We start from the raw sequence: 20,540 nt of genomic DNA on the forward strand, positions 1-20,540 counted from the left end.
AACAAACAACGTGGGAAGGGACCACCATAAGCGATAACTACAGATGGCCAATCTAAGTAAAATCATAAGGTCAAGGTTGAAGAGGCAGGTGCTCTACGGACACTAGGTAAGATACCTACTTGACAGGTTGCCATGTCTCCTGCTCAAAACCTCTGTGAATTGACTGGGCGATGGAGGACTCCATGAGATCCACGTAGCGGACAACCAAGGGTACAAAGATTTCTTGCAAGTGTTTGTGAAATTTTCCATTACACAGAAGTGCTGAAATAGCCAAGCAGAAACAGTGTTTGTCAGAGGGATAATATCAGACATTTGGAAAATATAGGCCAAAAAAAACATGTTTCCTGAGAAAGTCTGACACAGAAGAACTGATAAAATGCAGATGAGAGTACATCATATCCCCCATATTGAATATCAGATCATGGAAACTGATCAAAAAGTATAATTAGCCTTCTATATATGACTGTCAAAACACAAATAGATAATACCTCTCTAAAATTCTCCTGGCAGGTGGTATGTTTTTATTTTCTAAGAGGTTTAACACATAGGCACATGACCACTCGCTGGAAATTCAAGGGAGCTGCCAGCTCCCCTGAAGGTCCCGACACATGTAAATACAGCAATTAAGCAGAGTTACAACCTCTGTGCTATGCTGTGTATCACAAAGGAGCTAAATCTGCTCAATTCTATGAGGTAAGCTTGATTACTTGTAAAAGCTATTCTTGTTCACTCAAGAGGGTGTCTGTGGGTTTGGGAATATCTATTTTGATTCATGAACATTATAGTTATTTGTGGAGTTTTGTTTTTAGTCATTCAATTTTGCATATCTGTATTTAAAAACAGTCAGCATATCACATGGATTTTTCAGTTTTCCATTTGTCTTTAACAAATGATAGTATGGAACATCCTACCTAAAGTAGTGACAGAAGTCTCAGAATTTGTGCCACAAGGCTGCTGGGCAAGGTACACTCACCTTTTTCAGGTGATGAATGTTTTCTATGCAGATGATACAATTTTATTAAAATACAGGTGAGTATGTACCTAAGTTGCACCATGAAAAAACAGAGCATCTATAGGAAAACAGTAAGTAATGCTAAGTAATATTTAATAAAGAATTTATTTTAGATGACAATACCATGAATTGTAAATATTTCTCAAAGAACATGCCCTAAGCCCCATTGTGGCCCTCAAAGTGAAAATGTGCGAATTTAAAAATATACTGTGTGGTCAGGAAACGTATTCCTAAAGAGATGGTACTTTAGTTGAATCTAAGTGACAGAAGAACCTTCCATGGAAGACTTAAAGGGGTGGTTTCCAGGTAGAGGGAACAGCTAGCAAACAAGTTTTGGGGAAGAATAAGCTTGGGTCTTTGCAGAGAGATGAAAGGCCAGAGTAACTGCAATAGACTGAGGGAGGGGGAGGGGCAGCCCACAGCAGGGTCTAGATCCTAGGACTGAGTAAGTAGTGTTGCTCGTAGTGGCTGTGATGGGAAGCTTGACGATGCTTATGATTATGCAGAGGAGTGACATGATATGATCTCTCTGGCTGCTGTGTGGAAAATGGACTAGGTAGCCAGGGGTGAAAACAGAGAAAAAGGTTAGTACTCAGTTGTTTACTGCAATAGATTAGGTAAAGGATGATAGTGGCTTTGACTAGGGTGAAGAGGGAGAAGCTGGGGAAAAGTTAGTAATCTCATCCACTTTTATGGATCTGAATAGCTATATATGCGTATCATTACTAAATCTAATTACTAGCAAGTCCAATAGCAGTGTCTTATAAAATACTCACTGTGACAACTTCCTACACTATCTTCTTCAGGGCAAAAATATCCCAAAAGCCTAAGAGTGTTTTAGATCTTGGTCTAAATGATGTATATAAATGATGTATATCACGGTGGCATGTATATGAAGATGTCTTCGATATGTTACTTTATGAGTTTCTGAAACTTGTCAGAGGCTGGACAACTACAGGTACATAAATTGGTATGGGAAGTAATTCTAGACACAGAAGGAAATACAACAGATTTTTTTCTACCTCTAATTGATATGGGTTAGTATTTTTTTGTGGCTAAATAATCTTTTCCCAGCTCAGCTATATGCTAAAATATTTCCCATTAAATTGTGAACGATAATCATACTTAATGATAGGTGTCTTATTTAGGAGACTAATGTTATCTTAATGATGTTTTCATTAGCACACTGAAAGAAGCTTTATTTATTCCTGGAGATTCAATCATCAAGCTAGAAGGTACTACAGCTCAAAAAATTCAGTTACTTTCATCAAATGCCACCTAAATGAGCATGCTAAACTTTAAGGATAAAATATTCTCATTCAAACCATCTAATTCACTATAGTACTCAAATTTAAAAAATATACTGATATCTGCATTTATTGGGTCTCTACTTAAGAACTCTCATTCTCTTCTTCCTCCTTCTCTTCCCTAGCATATTTGGAGTACCAAGCACTATGTGAAGTCCTATCTGTGCCTTATCTCATTTAATCATCACAGAAACTCTACAAGGGAGGAACTGTTCATTTATTTATTTATTTATTTATTTATTTTTTGAGATGGAGTCTCGCTCTTGCAGCCCAGGCTGGAGTGCAGTGGCGCGACCTTGGCTCACTGCAACCTCTGCCTCCTGGGTTTAAGTGATTCTCCTGCCTCAGCCTCCCGAGTAGCTGGGATTACAGACGTGTGCCACCATGCCCAGCTAATTTTTGTATTTTTAGTAGAGAAAGGGTTTCTCCTTGCTGGTCAGGCTGGTCTCGAACTTCCGACCTCATGTGATCCACCTGCTTTGGCTTCCCAGAGTGCTGGGATTACAGGTGTGAGCTACCGCGCCCGGCTGGAACTATTTTTTAAAACTTATCAATAAGGTAACTGAGGCATAGAGAGTTTAGGATACTTGTCTAAGATCATTAGTCATTAATAGAACCAGGATTTGATATAAAAACTCCATGTTAACCTCTGTAAAACTACCATTCCTCACTCTGACAACCAATTAGTCATCAAGACTGGTGTATTTTATATTCTTAGTATCTTTCAGTAAGTTACCGTGCTCTCTTCATCACTACTGCTGTTGCACTAGTCCAGCCCTCTCATCTCCTGTCTTGATTAATGCAATAATAACCTAACTGGTCTTTAGGATCCTAATATTTCCTCTGCCAATCCATCTTCTCAAAATCATAAGCAGAGGGGCTTGCTGAAATATAAAACTAAGAATGTCACCTCTAAAGCTTATAATCTTTTAGTGGATCATTATGACAAGCTTCAAAAGCCTGAGCATGGTATGAAAGCTTTCCAAGATCTGTCTTCAAGTTACTTCTCCAGCTCATTTCTGTTGCCTTACCTTTCATTTCTTGCGGTACAGTCATAATGATTTTCATGATTCAATATACACTTGCTCCTCAAATCTTTTCTAGAAATGCTTCATTCTGCTGTCCCCTTGCCCAATTACTGGCTTCTCTTGTTTACTCTCTACCCTGGACAGGTTTCCACTGTGGTTTTTGTTATAAAAGTGATCTTCTCTTGCTGACATATTTCTCGCTGACATATTTCTCGCTGCCTACAAGGATTTAAGGTTCTCAAGGCAGGAACTATATCTGTATTCTAAGTTCCAGAAAAGTCCCTGGCTCAGAGCAAGTAATCAAATGTTTGTTGGATGAATGAATACTTGAATACTAAGATTACTACATTATTATTCAGAAGATTGTATTAAATGATACCTATAAAACCTATTGAGGCCTGTATATACCCCTCATACTTTGTTTAAAATATATAGCATTAGATAAGATGGCTATAAGTTCTATATATATATATATATTTTTTTTTTTCTGAGACGGAGTCTCGCTCTGTCGCCCAGGCTGGCGTGCAGTGGCCGGATCTCAGTTCACTGCAAGCTCCGCCTCCCGGGTTTACGCCATTCTCCTGCCTCAGCCTCCCGAGTAGCTGGGACTACAGGGACCCGCCACCTCACCCGGCTAGTTTTTTGTATTTTCTTTTAGTAGAGACAGGGTTTCACTGTGTTAGCCAGGATGGTCTCGATCTCCTGACCTCGTGATCCACCCGTCTCGGCCTCCCAAAGTGCTGGGATTACAGGCTTGAGCCACCGCGCCCGGCCACAAGTTCTATTTTTAACCCATATGTACAAGATCAGACTGCTAAAAATTCTAATGAATATGAAAGTTGGTTATGTTATGTTCCTTATTTTAATGAATGTGGCAAAGAAAGGATTTTCTCTGGTCAGTTATGAATCTTGATAGCAAATATCCTGCAGGATTTAAAGAAAATGAAGATTACCTATATTTCCTATGAACTACAAAAAAATCTTAAATTCTAGCCAAAAGTTTGCTCAGAATTCAGCAAAAAGTTCTTTTTTATTTGAAAAAAAAAATCAAATTATAAACCCACATTTGAAAGTTTTAGAAAATTGGCAGTATTATTTCTTTGGTAATTAGACAGAAAGGGGAAGGAGGGAGTGGGGGAGAAATGGGGGAGACAGACAAAGAGAAAATGATAGAGGGGAGGGGGAGAGGGAGAGGAGGGGTGGGGGAGGGAAGAAAGGAGAAATAAAGAGAAATACACAAGGAGGGGGAAAGAAAGGAAAGAGAATATTTGGTTTCCAAAGACAAGCTACAGAAACACACACTACACTACACTTGTCTATGTAAATGTATGCTCCTTCCTTAGTTGTCCATATGGCAGCTTGCATTCCACTCCTATCAGACACTGTCAAAAGCCCCTCTTAATATGTAGCCCGAGGCATCATAGTAAGTGCTTCTATCTTCTCCATATGGTTTAATAAGGATAGGTTATGATTTGGGGCTGTCACCTGTCCAAATCAAGCCTTTACAAAGCACCCATTACAACAGTTCATTGGAAGAGGCAAGTTCTTAATGTGGCCTCATCCGAGAGCACTTCTGACACCATACCCAAGTATGTGGGAGTGAAAAGAGCTGCTCAGAATGAGTCTCAAAAAGTGATTACCATCTAAGGGGAAAAGCAGCACCTACTTTTCAGATAAAAAAAATAACCTTTTTCCCCAAAAGATTCCATGTTTCCAAATATCACCTTGTTAGAAAATAATGAGGCATCAATGACATCGAGCCCTATGGTACAATCAGAAATGGCAAAAAGAAAACAAATGGCTTAAATATAAGCTAAACCCAGGATGCAATATGCCCAATTATTTTGAAAATCCCCGATAATAAATTAGTGTTGATTATTTTCATACTAAAAAGTCTTACATTTATAAAAGTACTTGTCATAGGCTTTTAGTAGTAAGATTTCAACAGAGAATTTAAATTTAAACTATGATCCAATTAATAACAATTACTGAGACAGTAATCACTGGGTAAAATAAAGATTAAGCAAATAAAAGAATTCATATATTGTTTTTAGGGTAAAAATATGCTGCTGACTCTTGAACCCATATAATCTAATTTTATAGTGCTCATCCTCTTCCAATTAGCCAGCTTTAGTGGATTACCAGAAAGAATGATTTTTCTCCTTAAACTTCAAATTAGGCATTTCAGAAGGAAATGTGTAATTCATGACCAGCAAAACAAACAGACAATACCAACCACAATAAAATCAACAGACTTTGCCATAAAACAATTATTTAAGAGACTACAAATTGTATCAACTCTAAGCAAAGCAAGCACAGTGGACTAAGAAAATTAATAAGTCACTCTTCATGTTGACAAATGCATATAATGAAGACTCCCATCACAGAAACAGGAAATATGAATATGGGCTTCAGGAGAAAAGCCAGGAGAACTGCAGTCTAGAACAGCATTATGTAAAAGGAAAACACTCACCTACTTTCTCTCTCTCACTCCCCCCAACCCACCCCCAACCGCTTTATCCCTCCCTGAGATCTAGGAATAGCACCCAGCTAAGAATCTGGCACATTAAGTAGTCACTCAATAAATGTCTGATTATTGAATAAATATCAATAATAATCTACCTCCTAACGGAAACTCCAAGAGCATCCGATTTAAGTAGACTAGGAAACACATTGGATTCTATTGTCCTTTTAATTAAAAAGTTGATAAGTAATTTTATAGTTTGGTAATATTAATGTATACATTAACTAGCATAATAACCCCTAAAATCATATCCAGCTCTTCCTTTTCCCTGGTGGCACTTGCTAATATATATTCATACACATATATGTCTATCTAGGGAGAGAAAGCGACAAGAAGTGATAGAACACAGCTGTTAAACGTTTCTTACTTTTTGGGCAACAAATCCAAGTTTAAAACTATAATGAAAAAATTTCATAGGATGGTACACATAATTTGAGTTATACTTCTACAATCTACTGCATTCAGTTATCTGTGTATATGTGTGCATATCCTCCACTAGATTTTATGCTTTTCAAGGGGAGGAATCATTTCTTATTTATCCATGTATTTGCAAGGGGCCTAGGATTTGTAAACTGCAGGCATTAAGCACTTGTTTCGTGTGAGATTAATTCAGAAAAATCAATATAAATCCTAACCAAAGCTAATAAGGCAAAGATAAACAAAGAAGTCTTATGGTCCAGCAGTCCTTATGCTGTTTTGTTTTTTTTTTTATGAGATTATGAAATATTAAAGGCAAATAGAAAAGTCTGTAATTTTACTCAAGCTATGCACAGCCTTCTAATCTTTGAGTTAATGTCCCACAATACTTGCCCCACCAATGGGAATGATTGAGTACAGCTATATCATGATCAATAACTCTCTCAAGGGTGGGTTTCCTGATGTCCATGGTTTTCAGAAGTTACAGGTGTTCTGGTTAATCTGTTACAAAAAACACACTGGCATTTTAGAGTAGGTTATTATCTTGAAGCCACTAAACCCTCTGAAAATATAAAAAGCAGATTTAAATTTTTAAAAAGTCTACAAGTAGTAAAGACACTAGAACAGGTCGGGCGTGGTGGCTCACGCCTGTAATGCCAGCACTTTGGGAGGCCAAGGCGGGCAGATCACCTGAGGTTAGGAGTTCCAGACCTGCCAGACCTACATGGAGAAACCCCACCTCTACTAAAAATATAAAAATTAGCCGGGTGTGGTGGCACATGCCTGTAATCCCAGCTACTTGGGATGCTGAGGCAGGAGAATCGCTTGAATCTGGGAGGCGGAGGTTGCAGTGAGCCAAGAGCACGCCATTGCACTCCAGCCTGGGCAATAAGAGCGAAATTCTGTCTCAAAAAACAAAACAAAACAAAACAAAAACAAAAAAAGAAATTAGAACAGTACTGTGGAATTCAACTGAGGGGAAAAAGGTAGTGACTTCTTGCTTTTATATTTCCTTTACCATACTGGTCAGTAAAACAAATTCTGACACACCATTTTGAATTCAGTCAACTCTGGGGATTAGAGTTAAATATATTCTCACATTTTGGCCCTTATTTCATCATTTGTAAAGTGCATACTTATAAAACTAAGCTGGCACACACAGCTTTGCTTTAATCTAGATGTTATACCCTTTCTGCATTGTCCCTGGTATATGTATATCCAGATATATCTATAAACACCAATTCGTGAATTTCAGATGCACAGCTCATTTAAGCACTTGAAATAGAATAACACGCAGGTGTCAGCCTTCCATATTTCAAAGCTTGAAGATTAACCTAATATACAATATGGTGACCTAACAGTCCTTCATTTGAAAGAAATCTGAAAAATAATCTCTGATACAGCCTAAGTGTGAGAATAACCCAGCGGGATTTCCACCTCTTCATTTCTTAATGAGTTTTTTGATAATGAGAGGTGACTTTGCCAGTCACTCTGGGCTCTATTATGGCTAATTTGACTCCACTTCACTCTCCTTGTTAATTATTAACACTAGCCTTTTTATCCTCATGAGACCACATTCCAATTTTTCCTTTTTCGATTTTTATGAGCCCATCTTTATGAAGGTGAAAGTCTTGGAGAATAGGTTTTCACTTAGTGTAGAGCAGGAACATTTATTATTCGTTTAGGCAGAGACGCTGTGACATTGATTATATAAGCACGGGTGTTCTTTGGGATGGCTTTAATGTGCTAGTAATGTGAAAAGGCTGTTAATTAAAGAAGCAGCACCGTGGTATTTTTCAGTTGGGAACCAGTTCCCAATAGAATGGTCATTTGCCACTTGCTAGCATATCCACAGATTAAAAGGTGACTAGCTCCAAGGGTTTGCCTTTCAGTAGTGCTGAAAGAAATGATTTGTGCCATTTGCAGATGGCTTCCATTTGTCAGACGCGGTCACTTGCCTTATATATTATTGACAGAACAACTGTGGAAATAGCGTGCAAGGGTAGAATCTATTTGTACTAGCTTTATAGTCACCCAGTATCATTGAACCATCGTGCTAATTACTTCATTATGAAAACATTTATCTTCCCTCAATTTTAATACAGCTCTCCTTCAAAATTGTTTCCTTAGATACCATTTAAACTGATTGCCCATTAAATTACCTCTTTAGTAGGGGAGTAGACTGGGGTAGATGAAGGCAGGGTAGAGGGCGAAGTGAGAGCTCGGTCTTTTTTGGCCAGAAATGGAGGCCTTGTTTTCATCATCAGTCTTGCTCTGGGAATCAGTGAGTGAGTCTGTGAGGGGTGGGAGATTGGGGACAGTTGCTAAAATTGTGGTGCAGCTGGTGCTCTTCCCTTGAGGAAAACCACATTTCAGCTCCAAGGGTTCTCCACATTTCATCTCCAAGAGTTCTCCAAGCTATGACTTTCCCTAATCACGGCTAACTGTAAGGAAAGGCACACACCCCAGATAGATTTTTTTTTTTTCTCCTTAAAACAGAAACCGAATTTGCTGTGTTGAACCTTCCCTAATTAGTTCAGTCCCTAGCAGTCTTGTCACAGATGATTCCTAACATACATGCTAAGACCATACATACCTTTATCTCATCCTTTCTGTACTCTTTAACCAACTCCTTTCCTCTGCCCCCCTACAACACAATGCCCGTATAAATATTTTCTCATTAAAAAATAAAAGTTCAAGGACTTTTTTGTCTTCCTTAAAAAGATATTATTTTATCAATGCCCACAGAATCTGCTTTTGTTACAGTGAAATGAGACTGAACTGGAGACACAGTACTCAGGCTCTGACTCATCTCTGTCCTTAACTCCCTACTGTCAAGCCCCCGCCCGAGTTCCTGCCTCTAGGCATTAGGTTTCCTCAGCTAGAAAATGAAGAGGTTTGTTTAAGATCCCTTCCATACTCCAAAAGATAAAAAGCTATTTTTAAACATCAAAGCATAAACATTTTAATATAAGGAAGATAAGTAACCAATTGGGATATCTGAATTATTCATGAACCACCCCCAACTCAGCTATAAAGTTTTCAAGCCACTAATAAAGTACAAATTCTAACTAATATCTCCATTAGTTTGAGAGGTCTTAGTAATTTTAAATTTTGGGAAAGCAAACATAAATATTCAACATTATTAATAATAAATCACAAACTGTTTAAAAATCTAAATATAATTAACAGCCTGTTTTGCATAATGCACACACACACAGACTTATGCCTATGTAAGCAAGCACTGTTTTTCAACAAATTAACTCCCTTCCTAATATTGGACATTCAGAGCTCTCTGTCCTATTACCTCTGACTAGTTAAAATTGTAATTATTTGGAACTTAGACAATAACTCTAATTGGGTCAACATGGTAAAAACTGTAATGCTATGGCCTCATTGTAAGATTTTTTCTTTCAAGGGGTACTAAAAGGATAGAAGTTCAACATTTTCCCATAGTTTTCCAAAAGGATAATTTGGGGGCAGCTGCAGGTTGACATTAAACATTTGAATTGAATTCAGTAAATCACTCAGTATCTAAGGAATGTAAAAAAACAAACACACAATTATTAACAATGGTCTTCCGTATCACCAAGGGTGATATTAATAGCTATAAGAATTATGTTTTATCAACTACTCAGTGGTCTTGATTTTGGATGGAAACTTGTGAGTATGGGATAAAAGTCACTGCATTTTATTTCAGTTCCCCAGATAACACCATACTCCCAGTACCAAAAGGAAAGTATGACACTGGGGAACTTTTCTGTTTACCTCTCTACATGGAGGAGCTGTTTTTCTCAGAAATAATTCAGGTTTTCTAAAATCTGCAAATCATCATAAAATAAAAGCCAAGACCTAGACTTACCCTCAAAATTGACAGTGCTCAAAAGAGATCAGCACTAAATGCTTCTCTATTTTGACTAAGTACTGTACAACAAAATAGCACAAGATGATATGTAGTCAATGTATAGAAACGGTTAAATCAGGAGAGAAATATAAAACACATTTATATGTGAATTAAATATTTGTAAATATGATTGAAAATTACATTTTCATAGTTACAATTATGAAAATTTTGTAGTTTTAATTTATTACCCCACAAATTTACACTTGCATTGAAAAAACTCTTTTTTTTTTTTTTTTTTTTTTGAGACGGAGTCTTGCTCTGTCACCCGGGCTGGAGTGCAGTGGCCTGATCTCAGCTCACTGCAAGCTCCGCCTCCCGGGTTTACACCATTCTCCTGCCTCAGCCTCCGGAGTAGCTGGGACTACAGGCGCCCGCCACCGCGCCCGGCTAGTTTTTTGTATTTTTAGTAGAGACGGGGTTTCACCGTGTTAGCCAGGATGGTCTCGATCTCCTGACCTCGTGATCCGCCCGTCTCGGCCTCCCAAAGTGCTGGGATTACAGGATTGAGCCACCGCGCCCGGCCACAAAAAATCTCTTCTTAAAAATAAATATGAAAAAATATTAATTCATTGAAATTAATGATATTCCATTCATTGTAGATAAGTAATTCATTGTAGGTAATTCCATTCATTCTAGATGAATGGAATATCATCAAAAAATATTAATTCATTGTAGTAGAAGTTCTCCAACAGAACTTGCAAGAAATCCACAACATATTTTGTTTTCTCTACAAAATAGATTACAATATTTTGAATATGTTAAAATATTCATCATCTTAACTAATTGCTTGATGGTGAACATTAATAAATGCCTCATTTTTAAATAATCCCCAACATACATCTAAGTATGTTTGATTCTTGAGTTTTCATTCAAATGGAGAAAACAGTGTTAAAAAATATCTTACATATGGTCAGGCGCGATGGCTCATGCCTATAATCCCAGCACTTTGGGAGGCTGAGGTGGGTGGATCACGAGGTCAGGAGAACGAGACCATCCTGGCTAGCACAGTGAAACCCCGTCTCTACTAAAAATGCAAAAAATTAGCCAGGCGTGGTGGCGGGCGCCTGTGGTCCCAACTACTTGGGAGGCTGAGACAGGAGAATGGTGTGAACCTCGCAGGTGGAGCTTACAGTAAGCCGAGATCGCGCCACTGCACTGCAGCCTGGAAAACTGAGCGAGACTCTGTCTCAAAAACAAACAAACAAATAAACAAAACCCAAGAAACTCCCGTCTCAAAAACAAAAAACAAAACAAAAGAAAAACATCCTACTTACTTATTATCATTTAGGGAACTTAATGCCTTATATATATATACTTATTTTTGGTAGCAGGTTTATTGTTATACATTTGTCTTAAGATAATATTAAAAACCTGACTGTAATTTCATAGCAGAAAATGAATGATGATATAAGATTGGGAAAGGAAGACAGTCATTCCACATTGGGTAGGTGGCAGGAGGGAACCAAATTGGAACTTAAAAACTGACTGAGGGCCAGGTGTCGTGGCTCACACCTGTAATCCCAGCACTTTGGGAGGCTGAGAAGGGTGGATCACTCGAGGTCAGGGTTTTGGGACCAGCCTGGCCAACATGGTGGAAGCCTGTCTCTACTAAAAATACAAAAATTAGCTGGGCGTGGTGGTGCATGCCTGTAATCCCAGTTACTTGAGAAGGTGAAGCATGAGAATCGCTTGAACCTGGGAGGCGGAAGTTGCAGTGAGCCAAGATTGTGCCACTGCACTCCAGCCTGGGTGATGGAGCAAGCTCTGCCTCAAATAAAACAAAACAAAACAAAACACCTGGCTTAGGATAATTTGCAGAATGAATGATTCACATATGGATAATTGCATGTGGGTTTATTAGCAACCACTGAGAGCAGGCCTTATGGTTGAATCTAAGGTAGGAATTGTAAGCTTATAATAGCATCTTTGGAAATGAAACGAAATTGGATAGGAGAATGAATAAGACTAACAAAATCTACAATATTTATTTATCATCTATTATATGTGAGTTATCATCTTATTTAATGCTCCTTGACAAAGACACTGTTGGTGCTATTATTTTCCTTCTTTTATAGATACAGCACCTAGAGTTTGGAGAGGTTAAGCTATTGTCAAAGGTCAAGTGGTAAGTGACAGAGAGACGTGAATCTGTCTGGCACCAAAGCTCATGTTGCTAATTATTCTAACATAATGCCTCTCTTACTAGAACAGAGGTTTTTAACCTGGTGTCCTAAATTTAGGATGTCCATGGAAAGTACAATATTACAAACAATTTCATATCTATGTGATTTCCCCGCCCTCCCCAGTTTTGTCACAGACTCAAAGGGGTGAACAACCAAAGGAAGTTAAGAAAGACTGGACTAGAGCCATGAACAAAACCAATAAAGATTTTTTCTTTAAACAAACACTATAAAAACATGAATTTAGGTTTACAACCAGAAAGATATAGCAGTGGCCTTCTGGGAAGAGAGCAGCAAAAGCACATGCAGTTTTAACATATAAAATGTTCTAAATAAAGTGTAATTTTAAACAAGTTCTAAATGTATTAACAGCGTGAAGAAGTTCCTTGGAGAGTCAGAGCAGAGATGGGCTGCAGGAAGACAGGAAAGAAGGAAGCAAGGTACCTCTCATTTGGGTCTGGTTATTCAGGTCACATGGTGAGCACTGTGTTCTTCTGAGCACCACACTCCAGAACAACACTGAGAAATGGAGTGAGGTCTATTCAGGGTACGGTGATGAGAATGGCAATGGGCATGAAAACCCTATTGTAAGACAGAGTTGTTTTATATGGGAATAAAGAGTGGCAGAAGAAAACACATGACAGAAGACAACTGTTGCATTGATCAAAGAGAATGGGTCAGAACCAGCGGTTAGGAAGAGGCAGAGTTCACCTTGGTGCATCATGACAATAATTTTATTCAGTAGGGAATTAGTGACCCCCACGGTCACTTCAAGTGTTGAAACAAAGGTTGTCAGTGGTAACCAAACTTGAGACTAAGTGAAACTTAAAAAAGCATTACAAGGAAAGGCCTAGGAATCTGTATGTTAAAATCTTGATAAAAAACAAAGTTTGTCTTGTTTGCTAGAAGACCATCTACCAGAATAAATGTAAAAGTTATTATTAAATTGAGAATAAAAGTCTCAATAGAGAGATTTTACATTCTCCTTAATTTCTAAATGTTGAATGAGCAAGTCATACTACATAGCAATATCTGCCTATCATCTGTAGAAATGAACCGACCCTCAGGCCAGCAATATTGCCACAATGGATTTAAGTAGGAGCCTTAACATAACATGATTTTTACAATAATGAATTAAGGTGTCTTTCAGAGATGTAAATGTTCTCAAGTACTTTTGAAATGTCAGCCTTTAAAGATTTTCAGATTCATAAAGTACAATAAAGTTCATAAAGAAGGATGCCTAGGTTACCGGACCTCAATGAAGGCAGGAGGATGGGAATGAGAGGACCTTCAGAGCCCAGTGGAGTGTGGGAGTGTCCCCGGGCTCCCTTAGTCTCTGGCCTAACACAGTCAGGCAGGCTGAGCAAACCTAAATGTTACCCATGCGAACTCTTGTCAGGCTGCTGCTAGGGCACAGTAAAAATACATTCACATTCAACATTCTCCCACCCCTCCCCATTTCACATACTCAAGAAAACGCAAATGCTCACTGTCATTTCGGAGGAAATTATTAAGCAGTTGGAAAAGAGGAAAACTATCCCAGGAGTCTTGTGGTTGAGCCTCTAGTGCAGTGTCCATATCTACTGTAAATAAAGCCCAAAATTTCTCTGCATGTTCAGCCAATAAATCAGGCCACCAGGCAAATGCCTACAAAAGGATAAAAACATAGAGAAATACATTACTTTTTAGAAACATGCACAAGTACTGTGCCAGTTGAAAATATTTTATAACATGTCTTAGTTTCAGAAACAGGTATGATACACAAAATATAATATTTTTTAGTGTGAGAAAAATTTTATAGGTACAAATTAAAATCATACATTTGGCACTGAGGAATGAAATAGAAAATAGAATTAAAATGTACAAGGACATTTATTCCTTTATAAAAGAAATACATGATTAGTTTACAACATTTAGAACATATATAAAACAAAAAAGAAAAATTATTTCTATCTCATAATTTAAACATATCTATTCTGATTTTTTTGGTGTATTTACTTCCAATATTTCTTTTTTTTCTGTTAATAGAAACATTGAAATATTTGGTATCACACTTTATAATATTTTTCTGTGATTTCACTTTTAATATAATAGCATAATCTTCTGCTATAAGGATATGCTGTTATTTGTTTACCTATTACCCTATTAAAATGGCTGTTTTCAATTTTTTGGTATTCTCAATGATAGTGTAGTAAATATTTTTACATAAATATCTTTGAATGTAGTACTGATTATTTCCTTAGGATAAACTTCTAATAATTACTGGATCAATGGGTATGTATTTTAGAGCCTTCACACATTGCAAATTGCTCTTTATGAAAAGTATTTGCTCACATCCATTCTCCATTCAGCAGCCAGTCACCATTTCATTTATTTTTTTGAGACAGGGCCTCACTCTGTCGCTTAGGCTGGAGTGCAGTGGTTGATCTCGGCTCACTGCAACCTCTGCCTCCCAGGTTAAAGCGATTCTCATGGCTCAGCCTCCCAAGTAGCTGGGACCACAGATGTATGCCACCACGCCTGGCTAGTGTTTTTGTATTTTTAGGAGAAATGGGGTTGCGCTATGTTGGCCAGGCTGGTCTCCAACTCTTGGCCTCAAATGATCTGCCAGCTTTGGCCTCCCAGAGTGCTGAGATTACTGGCATGAGCCACGGCGCCTGGCTTCAAATATGAATTGGATTATAACAGGAAGATACAAATCACATAAAAGGGGATTGCAAAATTTTGACACACTATTTTCCAAAGAACTTTTCATGTTTATAAAAATTTCATGTTTCACATTTATAGTAAATATGGCCTTAAAATAATAGATATAAAATAATAATCAGTAACTAAAAAGATTGCCATGTAATTAATAAGCAGATGGTAAAGGCTGACTTAAGGAAGAACAGTGTAGTATAAATAATAGATTTGAGAGTTTGGGACATTTTAATTCCTGGTTCAATGCTGTGACCAATATATGAATGCAAAAACTGGTTGGGAATGGTACGCATGAAAAATTGAGCATACTGTTTTTTGCAAATATTACCTTTGAATATTTTTTGGTTAAATATTTGACAAAATGGGTATATGACATAATGTAAAAACACACAAAAAAGTATAAATGATTTTATTACACAGATCTTGCGCCTATCTTTTATAGCTATAGTGGTGACAAAGAAAAGAAGAACCTGAGATTCCCAACTCTGAGTATAGCAGCACAGAAAAATGCAGCCCTGCAAAGAGGCATTTTCAAAATCTCACTTCCAGTTCACAACCAGTATCTTTGCAAAAAGTTAAAACTAAGAAAATAACAGTCATGTTAGTTCAGGTTGTTTCAGGACTCTGAAAAAAATTCCTAAAGGTCTTCTTAAAGTTAACTTGGAAGACAAAGCCAGGATGAGCAATGAAATAAAATGGAAAACACTTTTTTTTTTCTATTTTTTTAAAAAACAGTTTCAGGTTAGCAAGATTTTGCCATCAACTGGAACATTTCATTGTTTTGCAGAAGTATATATTTATGTCTCAAGTTGTACTCCTGATGATGCTATTCTTAATGAATATAAGCCAATCTGTGATGAATGCCTCTTCTCCTAATGATGGCTTCAGAACACTTTAAGCAATCACTGTCCTTGAAAATGAAAGCAACAGTTGCAGTTACCTTGAGAATACAGGGTCTGGTCTACCACCTGTCCCCTTCTCTTTCTTGCCATCCTGCCCTGGGTTGGTAGGAAGATGAGGGGCTGTATAATTCCCTCCCTAGGGTATGACCTCCTGTGGGGTGGCTGAGGTTCAACAGCATCAGGGACTCCAAAAGGGAGGAGAAAACCTCTCTCAGCAATGCATCTGTCTACAGGGGACTAAACAGAAATCATGATTATCTGGGTTAAAGTTCTTTTGGCTCTAATGCTAAGCCACTAATTAGTGTAAATGAGATGGTAGAGGCAGAAGGCAATGTTTAATTTGCTTAAGAGGGAAATATAAAACAAACCTTGATTTTAGGTACTTCAGCTTATAAAACTTCCTACCAACAGGATGCGGTGGCTCACACCTGTAATCTCAGCAGTTTGGGAGGCCGAGGAGGGTGGATTACCTGAGGTCAGGAGTTCCAGACCAGCCTGGCCAACAGGGGGAAACCCCGTCTCTACTAAAAATACAAAAATTAGCTGGGCATGGTAGTGCACACCTGTAATCCCAGCTACTCAGGGGGCTGAGACAGGAGAATCGCTTGAACTTGGGAGGTGAAGGTTGCAGTGAGCCAAGATTGCGCCACTGCACTCCAGCCTGGGTGACAGAGTGAGACACTGTCTTAAAACAAACAAACAAACAACTTCCTACCAAAGTTCTAATGATAAATAAACTTATACAGGATTAATAATACAAATAAGCAATACAAATATGTGGCAGGCTGACAATACTTGGAAAGCCTGTTTTTTCAGTAAATGTAGTTTACAATGGTGGCAGGTAAAAATGAACCCTAAACCTAGACACAGAGTACTGAGCTTTTGAACTCAGTGATGATACTTGAGTGATAACGGTCAAATCAGTTCACTGGGTGGATTTCCATTTATTTATTTTCAAATTGGCAATAACAATACTTGCCCTAACCTCTCCCAGTATTGTTGTGGCAATCAAATAAATACAAAAGTTTATTGCTGTACAAATGTAATAATTGACTACCATAATCAGTAATTACAAATATGTGTTGAAATTCATATAAATCTTATGTGAGTTTATGTGTTTTAAAAATAATGTCCGACATGAATTAAATGGTGTTTATGTGCCAAGTACTGTTCTAAAGGTTTTATAAACATCATCTTACTTAATCCCCCAAACAATTATTTCAGGTAGATGGTACAAATAGCCTTACTTTATAGGTTAGCAAACAGGGATTAAATAACTTGCCCAAAGTCATACAGTTGGTAGATAACAAAGCAGTGATTGAATCTAAGTCAGCTGGAGTCTAGAGATCAAGTTCTTACACATATAGTGTATTCTTAAGAGAGACACATATGGCACATTGCCATCTTTCTCTCCATCCATCCATCCATCCATCCATCCATCCATCCATCCATCCTCAGCTGATCAGACCACTGTTAATATCTTTTGATTTATGGTCTGACTTCTTTATATCTTTTCTAATTTTTATTAAAGCCTGAGGCTTTTGATAACTTTTTTTTTTTTTTTTTTTTTTTTGAGGCAGAGTGTTGCTCTGTCGCCCAGGCTGGAGTGCAGTGGCACAATCTTGGCTCACGGCAACCTCTGCCTCCCAGGTTCAAGTAATTCTGATGCCTTAGACTCCAAAGTATCTGGAATTACAGGTGCCTACCACCATGCCCAGCTAATTTTTGTATTTTCAGTAGAGATGGGGTTGTGCCATGTTGGCCAGGCTGGTCTTGAACTCCTGACTTCAGGAGATCCACCTGCCTCAGCCTCCCAAAGTACTGGAATTATAGGCGTGAGCCACCGCACCTGGCCTTGATTACTTTTACCCTCAAAATATAATAAAAATTTATAATTTAAAACAAAAAGGAGGATGGCTGCCTAAATGAGCAAAAACACTGAGTCTGACTTTGAAACGTATATTGTGCCTATTTACTCCCCAAGACAAGATTAGTTTGCAATTCTGTACCTTGTAGATGATCCTAAAGGCTTTAGAGACAATCCAGTGTCTATAGTATCCCCTGCCCCTGACACACACATACACACATATTCACATATATAGGGACATGATTCTCAGGGCCAGATTCTTAAAATATTTAAGTTCTCTTAAGGGACAGACAGAATGAACAGGTGACGCCTATTGTCTAATCATAAGTTTTTTACAACTCCTGTGATTCACTGATAATCAGGTTGATAAGCATAAATGTAGCAATAACCAAGTGAGATGATGAGCTGAAAATGCTCCAAAACATATGAGAATGTAAAGTATTATCCTCATTCATATATATTATAAATCAGTAAATAATGAACAAACATTTTTGGTAGAGCATTCATGCTCATGCGATTGGTTTTGAGAGTCATTGCTGAAAAGGGAATTCTACTTCTATACCTGAGCCATATGCAAGTTACTTGCTGGTCATCCTCTTCCAAGATGAGGGCTATTTGTTGGTCCAGAGGCTAATATAATTTTAAATTTAAACCTATCCTAAAAAAGGTTTATCTCACTGACTATCCAGATATAAACCATGTGTAATTGAGGTCATTTCAACTGTTGAGACTATTGTAATCTAGTTAGTAGACAGGACATCGATTTTGTTCATGGTCAATTCTTTTGTATAACAACACTTCAATATATTTCTTAGGCAGGCATGCATGCCAGTTGGAGAGGAATAAGGATACACACAAACAAAAATAAATTTAAAAAAATGAAATACGCTTTCTCTTTACATTAGAATCCAAACAGAAGCATAATTTGGTTCAGATACTGATGTTTAGGGGAATGCACACATACACAAATATGTGTGTTCACACTGAACTCTCACTGTCCAGGCTCTTGTTGAAGCAGCCCAGCAAATGAATCAACCATTTGCAGTGAACTGAGAGCTGTCTGCATTACAAATACCAAACTACTGCCAAACAACCTTCTTGCCTATGGTGGAAGGGATATGGGGGATTACATCGTATTTAAAATATTTTAAGGATCTTAAGTCAATATTTTGCTGTAATAATAAGCAACCAAGTAATGACTTGAGTTGTGCTCATATTTTTCATGGTCCCTCCCTCTCAGCCCTTCTACTGATATTCTCAGCACTCCATCCATCCCCCTTAGGCAGAGTCCTTGGATATACACCAGGGTACAAGGAAAGAAGAGAATGACAGAATGGAAAGGGACATCACCAGGTTTGCACTGTGATCACTACCCCATGCATCTACATCCCTGTTGCAATGCTGAGGTTCAAATTTGTCAGCAGAACCAAGGCAGGACAATCACTCCTGCCATTCTACTTAAATTGCAAGCAATGTGGTTTATTGGAAAATGTCCAGGTCTGGAGTCTGTCCTGAGCCTTCACCCAGTCACTCACTAGCTGTGCACCTCTGGCAAGTTGCTCAACTTTCCTGGGTCTGCTTTCTTATCAGTATAATAGTGTGGGGGGTGTGTAATGGTGAGGGACTATGGCTTTTCCAGCAGGCATCTGACACCTCCTAGCTCTGTCAAAGCAAGGGGCTTTTGGATGGAGAGTGGTCAGATCAGTTTGCGTAAAATATCTGGTCAGAGACGGTCTGGTCACTGAAATGTGGAGGCAGCCTTAAAGATTTTCTGGAAAGGAACTTAAACTATCTTTCTAAGGAGAAAACATAGGAATTTTGCAGAAAAGCCTGAGAAGAGAGGTTGAGAGGCCTTCAAAGAGAAGGGAAAACTGCCTAAGAAGTTACTGTCAAACATCTAAAGGACATGAAACCTGCTTAACTGAGAAATTGCTGAAGGATAGAAACAACCTCTTGGCCCTGAAAAGTAAACTGCCACTGTGGAGAGAGGGAGAATGAAAATAAAGGGAGCTGACATGTGAGCCACTTGAAGGTCTCTTTGAGACAGATACATTAACCTCCACCACGGGAGCTGAGCCAGGTGCTCTTTCATGGAGCAAAGGAACTCTAGCTTGAACATACAGCAAAATAAGTATCAGTGCAGAATGCAATCCACCAATTCACTCTGGAAGTCAGTCTGGAATCAGACGAATTCACTCCCCAAAATTGTTCAGAAAAAATGTGAGATTTTCTTTTTTTTTTTTTTAAGGACATAAAACAACCAAAGACACAAACCAAATATCAACATCCCTTCAGTCATGTTTTACTTAGATGACCATCAGTAACTATGCATGCAATTATTAATAAGATACAAGCACAAAACAGTATAACAAAAATCAGCACATTCAAAGAAAAACAGACTCTGCAATTTCAAAGAAAGGACTAATTGGCTTTAAAATGAACTACAATCAGAGTAGATTGTATTTTAAATTCACATAAAAGAGGCATCCTATGCTAATAAAATAGTGGAAATCATTTTACTCACCTCTCTTCCCTGAGGGTTTCCAAGAATTTGGAAGCATTGCAGAGTAGAACAATTGCCATAGTGTTACAAAACATTTTTAAAAAAGGTCATCATAATAGTCCTATATTTCAGTATATAGTATAGTGATATTTATGAATAATGATTATCTCTATTTAATAAAGTCAACTGTATTTTG

At 37.9% G+C, this 20,540-nt stretch overlaps 1 protein-coding gene across 9 annotated transcripts in view; it reads right to left on the reverse strand.

Moving 5' to 3' along the window:
* The window catches only part of CADPS2 (calcium dependent secretion activator 2), a 573,333-nt gene that overhangs the window by 74,589 nt on the left and 478,204 nt on the right, over positions 1-20,540 (reverse strand). For all 9 annotated transcript variants that reach the window (XM_045388493.3, XM_045388491.3, XM_065542514.2 and 6 more), the window contains 2 exons: positions 13,863-14,019; positions 120-261 (listed from right to left, as the gene is read on the reverse strand). In XM_045388493.3, the coding sequence (XP_045244428.1) occupies positions 120-261; positions 13,863-14,019 (299 nt within the window). The remainder of the gene's footprint in view (positions 1-119; positions 262-13,862; positions 14,020-20,540) is intronic.

Source organism: Macaca fascicularis, chromosome 3 (assembly GCF_037993035.2).
Source record: "Macaca fascicularis isolate 582-1 chromosome 3, T2T-MFA8v1.1".
Taxonomy (NCBI): Eukaryota; Metazoa; Chordata; class Mammalia; order Primates; family Cercopithecidae; genus Macaca; species Macaca fascicularis.